General features: G+C 42.1%; 1 protein-coding gene across 1 annotated transcript in view; it reads left to right on the plus strand.

Annotated features, from left to right (window-relative positions):
- LOC306935306 (tyrosine-protein phosphatase non-receptor type 7-like) overlaps positions 1-9,254 on the plus strand; it is a 17,836-nt gene extending 8,582 nt beyond the window's left edge. The window contains exons 6-10 of the mRNA XM_079518292.1: positions 191-328; positions 1,897-2,070; positions 3,676-3,833; positions 7,518-7,631; positions 8,361-9,254. Coding sequence (XP_079374418.1) covers positions 191-328; positions 1,897-2,070; positions 3,676-3,833; positions 7,518-7,631; positions 8,361-8,544 — 768 coding nt within the window. The 3' untranslated portion in view covers positions 8,545-9,254. The remainder of the gene's footprint in view (positions 1-190; positions 329-1,896; positions 2,071-3,675; positions 3,834-7,517; positions 7,632-8,360) is intronic.
- Positions 9,255-10,709: the final 1,455 nt, after the last annotated feature.

Consider the following 10,709-nt stretch of genomic DNA (forward strand, 5'->3'; position numbering starts at 1 on the left):
TCACGCACAGTGCTTTGTGCCGCTTTGCACCGGGGGTAAGATAGGGCCCGTAATATCATCCCATGGATAATTAATGTTCTGTATGTATTTGGATGGTCAAGTTCATAATCATGGTAAAAATGGGAGAACAGAGTGGAAGCCTTGGTGTGAATAACCAGGAAGCTGACCCGAGGACGTCTTTGTATTGCAGGGTTACAAATGCGTTCCACACACCTACATCGCTACTCAGGGTCCCATGCTGCACACCGTGGAGGACTTCTGGGACATGGTCTGGCAGGAACGCAGCTCCATCATCGTCATGGTGACCAGGCTGAAGGAGAACAATGAGGTAATAGGTGCCTCAATGTCGCCATGGCGACCTGCAGATACCTCATTGTCAACATCACCGAGCGAGTCTCCGCTCCCTGTGATGAAATACAGTGTTCACACTATGTTTATATTATTTTCACTTTTAATTCAATACTTTACATTACTCAAATAAAATCGGAATATAATTGTAAGTGTAAATTGCTTGCTGTCTGTCCATTGTTTTGTGATATTGACCATATGCACACCGCGGCCAGCTTGCCACCAAGGTGGTAACTAGGTGCAATATTTTCCCATTGACAGCCCATAGGCCTACATCCAAACAGAAAAGTCCTATATCTGATTGTATTAAACAATGTCAAACTCACCAACATTGCAGCTGTACGTAATGAAAATGTCTACGGTGGATACAAATCCGTTTTTAGTAAAGCAACATCCTGCTGCCTTCTGCATTATGTGCAAATTCAAAACAGGTGGTACACAGGACTGTTGAGTGATATCCAACGAGCACTTCCAAACTCCAACACTTAGGAATAAATCCCCTACAAGAAAAAAGAAGAAAGGAAGTAGCTCATAACAAGTCTACCGTGGATTTTTATGAAACATACACTTTTCAGATAGAAAGAGGATAATTCAAGCTTTCCGTACAGCTGCAATTTTGATGAGATTGACTTTGTTTAATACAATCAGATAGGACTTGTCAGTTTGTATGTATGGGCTGTCAATGGAAAATTGCAGTTACCACCTTGCTGGCATGATGGCCACGGTTATGTGCATATAGTCAATAGGACACAGCAATGGACATATTACATCAATATCTGCTTCATACTGCATTTACTGTACATTTTGTTAAGCATTTTGTTAATCTTTTGTAGTGCACAGGCTTTGATTTTGAATGGATACATTATGGTAGGAAGTAGGTATTTCAGTGCACGGGTCCCTGGCATAGAAAGTAGTGGAGGCATGCTGCCATGGTGAAAATGTGCTAAAAATGTTCTATGATTTGGGGGGGAAACAAATAAATAACAAACAATTCTTTAGGTGTGATGGACAAAAAAAAGAAAAAAAAGAAGAATTAAACATCCTCAAAGAACTTGAAGCTTTGTGAGCTTGTAGTGATTTGGTGTATAGGGGGGAAAAGTAGTCGACCCATGGTGAAGTTCCGTTCAATGAAGGTATAGGCCAGGTTTTAAGTGGTTAAGCTGCAAAACAAGTTGGAATCTGTACCATGGGCTGTGTGGCCATGGCCTACTATCAGAATTGAGCTGTAGCATAGGTTTTTTTCATCTTCTTTTTTGTATTATTATCACAACCAATAAACTTGATACAGTATGAAATCAGAACAATGACGATTTTTCGGAGGTTCCACACATGCACAGCAAATAAAGGTATCAACCTTTATGAATGAGACATCAATTACGAATAGTTTTTATGTGAAATTTTTGCTGGCCAATATTTCATATTTTTGTATGGATTATTCATCGTGAATGGGTATGAAAACGGAGATAGCTGTAACACATCTCCTTGACCGTTTCCTTGCTTTCTTCTCATGCTATTCTTTCTTTCTTCTCATGCTATTCTGCGTTGTAGAAATGTGAGATGTACTGGCCTGAACCACAGGCCAGGAGAGGACTGATGGAGGAAGAGGAGGAGGAGGAAAGGGAGGAGAGAGGAGAGGCAGGAGGTGTATTGGGCAAGTTCCAGCTCAGAGTGAGAGACAGGACCCAGAGAGAGGACTTCACCATCACTGATATGCACGTCCAGGTACTAGAATGCAGCCATGGAAGAAGTACTCACGTGTTTTTACTTAAAGGACCACTTCACCACTTTTCAACTTCTCTTCCTATAATTGGTCCTAACTAATGTTCATGATAAAATACCACCATTATTTTCCTACTCAGTCTGTGTCTCATAGGAAGGCTGTGGGCAGTTCAGAAACCCGTCCACCAGTGACATCATCGATGGTGAATCCAAGCTAATAGAAATGGCAGGCTTTCTTTTCCTGAAAAGTTGCAATGCAAAAGTTGAAACCATCGTTCTCACGATAATAAAAATCTAAATATATTTTAAAACAAATCTTGTTTAAAAAAAATCTGCCTAATGATGAGGACCAATTATATGAAGAGATGTTGAAAAGTGGTGAAGTGGTCCTTTAAGTAGAGGTATCAATTCCGCAATGTAGATATATTCTGTTAGAAGTGAAATCCAGTATTCAAAATTGACTAAAAGTACAAAAGTATTGGCATCAAAACATACAAAGTACTCATTGTGCAGAATATCCCATTTCAATGTTCAAAATGTATGACAATCTTTTGAAAAAGAAAGTAGATAGTAGATCGTCTATTTACAAATGTCGGAAAAATTTATAGGGCTGAAGTGGTATGTTTAGGTTTGTAAAAATAATAAAAAATCTACAAAACGTGGTATGTGGTATGTTTAGGTATGTATATGTTTTGTAATAATAATCAAAAATCTACAAAACAAGTTTTCATATAATGATTCGTAATAGAGTACAACATTTTCCTCTGAGACAAGTACAAGTTAAAGTATTGAAAATTGTAAATACTGGAGAAAGTGAAAATACCTCAAAACTTTACTTAAGTACAGTACTTGAGTACATACTTGCATTGGATGCATGCCTCTGCAATTGATCCCTCCTTCTGATCATTCATTAATGTCCGGTGGAGGAAGTGTTTTATCTCTGCGTCTTGTCAGACTCAAGTATTTCCTTTTGGGAAATGTAGACTGTCAGATAATGTTTGATATTAATAAAAAAACACAACCATTTAGAATAGCAGCACTCCAAATAAAAAAAAGGTCAAGGCTGATTAATCAGAATATAGTTGTAACAATTTTTTTTTTATCTAAAACAAAAATATATATAAAATAGTGATGTCCCGATACACATTTTTCGTTCCCGATCCGATCCCGATACCACAATTTCTGTATTAGCCGATACTGATAACGAATACCGATACCAGTGTTGTGATCTCGTGTTGTGTTTATAGCTATCTAGCAACTTAAAAGCAAACTCCACATGCCCCAACATTTTATTTACCTTCCATATTGTCAACCCCTTACCCCTGTGTCGGATCGGTGGTTAGACTGGCATATTCGCTGATACCGATATGACCCGATATGACAAATAAATGCCGATAACGATACTTTTCCGATACCAATACAGTATCGGGACATCTCTAATATAAAACTTACATGACGTGTGTGTGTGTGTGTGTGTGTGTGTGTGTGTGTGTGTGTGTGTGTGTGTGTGTGTGTGTGTGTGTGTGTGTGTGTGTGTGTGTGTGTGTGTGTGTGTGTGTGTGTGTGTGTGTGTGTGTGTGTGTGTGTGTGTGTCGCTCATGCTCGTAGGTAGCTTCAGAATGTCGTCCAGTCAGACACTATTGGTTCACCTCCTGGCCTGACCACCATGTCCCACAATGCACTGCTCCTCTACTCCGATTAGTGGAGGAGGTAGAGGCTTACAGGAAGTCCCTCGCCGACGCTGGACCAATCATTGTCCACTGCAGGTACGTCCTACAGCCTTTCCCAGAGACAGAAATCTCTATTTCCTTTCCTAACCACGTCACAAGGTGAAGGAAAGGAGAACGTTAATACCAGGAGCCAGGGGTATGGGGTTATGGTGGTATGGGAGGTGATATTGCATACAGTAATCCATTGATCCAATTTGATACCATTTATTTTATCTCTGAGAACCCAATCTACAGTACACTGTAAAATTATTTTATGTACACTCTCAGAGCTACAGACCCATAAGGGTGAAACTGGATTCTGTACACTCTCAGAGCTACAGAACCATAAGGGTAATTCACTAGTAAGAAACCACACCACTGTTCAAGATTAGGAGTATTTATTTGCACAAGTGAGATGTGGGTGTAATGATGAGGAGCCCGGGGAGGGCGAGACTCAGGGTGGGGGCGTAGTCTCGGGAGCGTGACGACCGACCTGCTCTGCCCGGGAGCGGTCGGTCGCCTCTGCTCGGACGCTGCCCCCCCCGGGGGCTCCTAGGAGAAGGAGAGAGAGAGAAGTGTTAGCAGGGCAATGCTGAGGATGGTGGGGACTGGGGGTTAGTTGGGGAGGAGGGGGGGGAAATTTGACAGTGTGAGGCGGTATCAAACAGGTAAGTAATGATATGAGGTGTGTATTTATGCTGTGGGGAATGTTACATGATTGGCTGTGCGGCCGTGGGGACGCAGGTGAACTTGACGAGGAGATAGGGGATGGGAGTGATTAGGTTGAGCAGTGGGTGGTATCTACTCCTGAATCTACGTTGAACACAACTACATTAATGGCTTCTGTACACTCTCAGAGCTACAGACCCATACGGGTCATAATAAGGGTCCATTTGGACCACAGGTTCTCCCTGTACCCGACGTTGAAAAACAGATATAAAACTAGAAAAAGTGCCCTTCTGGGCACAGGTCTCCACCAGGAGGATAGGATTGTGTGTGATGTTTGGCAAAATGTTTAGGAGTAATATAAACATGTTTATTTGTTTTTGTGTGTGTGTGTGTGTGTGTGTGTGTGTGTGTGTGTGTGTGTGTGTGTGTGTGTGTGTGTGTGTGTGTGTGTGTGTGTGTGTGTGTGTGTGTGTGTGTGTGTGTGTGTGTGTGTGTGTGTGTGTGTGACGCGACTTGGCCTGTTGTAGCGCCACCATGAGGCTGATTTGAAAACTGTCAAGTGGCATTTCTTCCTCAGCCTAGTAGTGGGAATAGGCATGCACAGTTTCACCGCAATCGGACGCTGCGTTGAGGAGTTGTGGCGATTTGTACAAAACGGGTACAAAACGGGCTACTCCTGAAAACTTTAGAAGCCAATCGTAGCCAATCAGGATGGATAATTATGAGAAATCAAACAAATCACATGATCACATGACTATGGAGAGCATGTGTACCGATTTGCGTGAAATTTGTTTAAAATCTGAAGGAGTAATATTAGAAAATGTGTTTTACATATGTCGGCCTCCTGGTGGCGCTATAAAGAGCAGATGTGAAAAATTCCAGGCAAAGGTTTTTCCTTGGCCTCTAGGGAGTGTGCATACATGGTTTTACACAGATCGGTGGAGTTATAGGTAAAAACACAAATCGGCCAGTTATAGCGCCACCATGAGGCTGAGTTGAAAATATTCAAGTGGCATTTCTTCCTCGACCTAGTGGAAATGTGCGTGCAAAATTCCACGGAAATCACACCATGTGTTCATGATTTGCAGCATTTTGTTTGAAACAGAGCACTCCTGCAAACTTTGGAAGCCAATCTTAGCCAATCAGGATAGAGTCTGAAAATTCTGAAAGACCCGTTTCGTTGAATGGCTCTAGAGAGACTGTGTACCAATTTGCGTAATGTTTGGACAAAATCTGTAGGTGTACTGTCAAAACATTTGTTTTGCACAAAGCGGCCTCCTGGTGGCGCTATAACAGGCCAATGTGAAAACAGAGGTTCAGCTCTGGCATTCAGGGAGTGTGTGTGCAGAGTATGGCTGCGATCAAGCCAACGGTGCCAGAGATTAGCTGTTCACAGACGGACGGACGGACGGACGGACACACGGACGGACGGACGGACACACGGACGGACGGACACACGGACGGACGGACGGAGTGCAAAACATACTCTCTCCCCATGCCTTCGGCCTGGTGGAGACAATAAGATAATACAAAACAGAAAATAAAATAAATACGGCTTAATTCTCCCAGCTACTTTGTCCACTTTGGCAATGTAAACGTATATGTTTTCTCATGCCATGCCAATTAAAGTACCTTTGAATTGAATTGACATGACATTTTAAACCCAAACCAGTAATTAAAACATACTCTCTCCCCATGCCTTCGGCCTGGTGGAGACAATAATTGACCAAACAATAATGACAAACAAGCTTTGCCCAGCTCTCTGGAACACTGAAGCTGTTTTCTTCGCTGCTCTTTTTTTTTTCTTCTCACTAAATATGATAGAAACACAGGCCATGCAAGCTTGTGTCTGACAGCGATGATAAAAGAGAGAAGTGGGGAGCCTGCAGGAGGCTGAGATTGGATGCGAGTCCATGTGAGAAGAGCAGACCCACACAAAGGGCATGGTGCTCTTTGAAGAGGCTATGAGAGCCACATCCACAATGATGAAAGCAGTCTTTCATTAAAGTTCTCGGGGTTGAGGTGACCCAGTAGTAGCCAGGTGTCCGCCCGGCTGCGTGTACCATATATGGGCTTCGATGTCTGACCGCCCGTTTCATTCCCGGTCAGCTTGGAGAATTTGCTGCTTGTCAGTCCTATAATCTCTTATGGGTTTCTGGTTTCTGCACGACAGCAACGAAACAAAGGCTCAATAAAGACTGGTGGAGGATATGTTATCTCTGCTTCTGGTCAGACTGAATACATGCTTGCATTTCCTTTTGGGAAATGTTTTTTTTAATTATTAATATTATTTTTATCAAAGTTTCTTTATTAACATTTTCAAATCACATATGGGTCAAATAGAAAGTGAGCCCAAAACTTTTTATGCAAAGCTTGAAAACAGAATGGCCATTTGAGTCAGCCAGCCTCTGTAGTAATATATTTGGAGCGCCGCTACTCCCACTTTCTGTGTTTGTTTATACTTGGTATGAGCACCCATGGCCACAAGATTTAAAACGTATTTTTTATTTTGCATGTACTTTCCAGGAAGAGGAAGGTTGCAGTTTTTATTAGCACGGAATCCCCAATGATGATGTCATTTGTAGGCAGGTTTATGGACTGTCCACAGCCCATCGAACAATGAGACACAGACAGGCCAGTAGAGAGCATCATCTTATAATTAGCATTAGTGAGGAATGAGGACCAATGATATGAAGATAAGGTTGAAATTAGTATAACATGCTTAATTGCATCCTTAATGGATACAACCATTAAGCCTATCCATTAAGGATGTATCCATAATGGATATAGGGTATAGGCTATGATATATCCATTCATTTCCCATTAATTCTCGTTAATTACTTCATTAGTCTATCCATATAGGTTTGGCATAATTCAAGATGAACAGTGCATCTTTTTATGTAAGCCTAATGGAATGAAGATCGAAAGGTGACTGAGTGTGGGGTGTGGGGTGTGGGGTGTGGGGTGTGGTAAGGGACCTGGATAGTGCATAGGGTGGAGCTAGACCCCAAAAGGTTGAGAAACACTGCTTTAAATGGTGAAAGTCAATAATGTTCTCCTCTCCTCTCTCAGTGCAGGTATAGGGAGGACAGGTTGCTTCATAGCCAGTAGTATCAGCTGCCAGCAGCTCAGAGAGACGGGGCAGGTGGACATCTTGGAAACGGTCTGTCAGCTACGCTTGGACAGGTATGGAAGGACAACAACCTCCTTCTTTGTCTGTCTCTCTTTTTAGACAGGTCACACTGTTCCGTGTTTTCTCATTCTTATTTTTTCTCATTCTTAAAACCCATCTCAGAACTCACCCCTCTCTCTCTCTCTCTCTCTCTCTCTCTCTCTCTCTCTCTCTCTCTCTCTCTCTCTCTCTCAATTCAATTCAATTCAATTTCAATTCAACAGGCTTTATTGGCATGACATTTTACAAGTGTTGCCAAAGCACAATCACAGATATGACAAACAACAACATAACAACATAATATCTCTCTCTCTCTCTCTCTTGTTTAATATTATAACAATAATATATATTGTTTTAATATAATTGTGTTTACTAGTAATATTTTTGGCACCTTTTGCCCAAAATATAGGGATGCCAGGGTTAATGTGGGTAACATAATTCGTTTCATTAAATTGTTCATTTGTACTATTATATCAAACATACATTTCTAGTACATTTCCCAAAACGGAAATGACGTATCAGCAACAATGTGGCTACATAACGTTATGAAATACAAGTCAAACAGAAGGCTGGCCAGACTGAGTAGTAAAGTGACAAAACAAATCACGGAACGCAGCCAATCAGGCTGGAAACCAGGCTACAAAATATGGTGATTAAGAGGTTTCTGCCCGACAGCGATAATATGTTCTCCTTCTCCATAATGCTGACTGATGTGTTCCGGGTGCTTCCTTCCTTCCTTCCAGAGGTGGGATGATTCAGACCAATGAGCAGTATCAGTTCCTGTACGCCACACTGGCCCAGTACAGCTCCCAGCTCCAGGACCAGCAGAACCCAGACCCTGCAGACCCAGGCCCGCTTCATCTCAGCTCACAGATACAGAACCTCCAACTGGACAGCGCACTGCACACACAGAACCCCAGGGACTGAACATCCATTCAGAGCCACTACCATAGACTGGAGAGCAGTGGTTCTCAAGCTTTTTAAATATATATATTTTAAGGACCCCCAGTTCGATATACATCAGGTCATGGGGCCACAGACCCCACCCATTTGTTACCAGTGTTTATTACACGGCTTGGTTGAATGCTTGATTCTGATTGGTGTGTGTTATTTCTTGATAATGACCGCTCCACTCTATAACAGACCACTGTCTAATCAAAGCCTCAGAGCACCAGCTGCACCCGCTTGATTTACTTCTGTTTCCAACATGACAGCCATGTAAACACACACACACACAATGTAATTTACAGCTAAACATTTGATCAACTCAACTTCCTTGTTTTTCGACAGTGCTGCAGCTGGGCAGACGCTGGCCAGCGCAACACTTATGGAGTACTTTCATTACCGTAAGCAAGGAAATAAGGCAATGTCCCACCAAATGTCAGATTTCTAACAATAATTGTGTAAAGATATTTATTTAATAGAATCTCTGAAGAACCTACTTTTGAATTCACACAAATTCACACATCAACATGATTGATGTGTTCAAATGAGTTCATCTAGCGCCTAGGAGATTTTAGAAATACATGTATAATGTTGTGTTTAATGACTTTGTTGTGGAAAATAGACTGTATCAGAGGAAGATTTTGTCAAAAATAACTTTTATTTAATTGAAAAGGTTACAAATGTACTTTAACTGAGCCATAGTGAACCAACTACCAATGTAACTCAGAAGAACCAGGTAGCTCCAATGACAGTTGTAGAACTTCATACATGCATGATGCACGCACACAAGCATGCACGCACACACACACACACACACGCACGCGCACGCACGCACGCACGCACGCACGCACACACACACACACACACACACACACACACACACACACACACACACACACACACACACACACACACACACAATCTAAAATCGATAAAACACAAATGTTGAATGTTGAAGTCAGCTCTGGAAAAGAGCGTCTGCTAAATGTCAAAATCATGAATTGTAAATCAATGACCCAGAAAACCAGCAGCAGGCACATCTCTAGAGGTTCTAGAACACAGAGGACCAAGAACACAAGGAACCATCTAATTATCACTGTTCGGGTTTTAGAGGTGCAGCAAGATATATATTTTGTTTAACTACGTGTTAAATTGATCTCTATTGTGATTTTGCTATGGAGTGTTTTTCAGTGTTTTTTAGTTAACAGAAAATGCATTTTCAGGTCGTTGTCAATTTGATCCAAACAGGAAAGAGAATCCATTTTTCCAGCTTCACTTTTATACTGCTCCAGTTCTAATTGCTCGTTTATTTGTGTCCATATACTGCGATGACAAACAATAGCTGCTGCCTCAAGCTCATAAACCCCAATATATCCCCATGGCCAAGCAGAGATTCTGTCTTGGATCAGCGGTAGATGTTCGATCTCTCACACTGGAGAACACGGTTCAAATCCTACCGGGAACACAAAACTGTAGCAATAGACCTGTCACAATTGTTTGAGATAATTTGTCCTATCTGCCCTGTGCAACATTAGTTTTTTATGAAGTTTAAAGCCAAACAGAAATGTAATTTATTTATAATGTTCCAATGTTCAACAACAGAAACACAATTAAATTGACGGCCTAAACCGCAGCTTTAACTTTGCCAGGTGACGCTGTCAAGGTTGTCGCCTCACAGCTAAAAGGTCCTGGGTTCAATTCCCACTGGGGGGGCGTGTTCTGGGTGCAGGGGGCGTGTTCTCTCCTCCGAGTCATCAGTGCCCATATCCGAGGCGGGGTTGGTGAAAGGGCATTTCTGTGTGGAGTTTGCGTGGAAAGGAACTGGGTGGAATAACGTGTTCCTTCCACGCGTTACGTCCGCCCGGGGAAACTCTCCCCTGTCAGGTGAAAAGAAGCAGCTTGGACTCCTCATGCATAGAAGGAAGCATGAGGTCAGTCCACTGCCCCCCCACCAGGTTGGCAGAGGAAGTGTAGTGCCCAGGATTACATTTGATAATTCACACATGGGTGAAAAAATGTGTTGCAAAATCGTGGGATAAATATTTAGGAAAAAATAAATAAAAATAAAGTTGCCCCCCAGACAGCTGGCATATAGTGGTCTGGGAACCTAAACCTATAGGGCAGTATTATGCGTGTCTTAAGTACCA

The sequence above is a fragment of the Electrona antarctica genome (genome assembly GCF_951216825.1).
Source record: "Electrona antarctica genome assembly, chromosome: 2".
Lineage (NCBI taxonomy): Eukaryota > Metazoa > Chordata > Actinopteri > Myctophiformes > Myctophidae > Electrona > Electrona antarctica.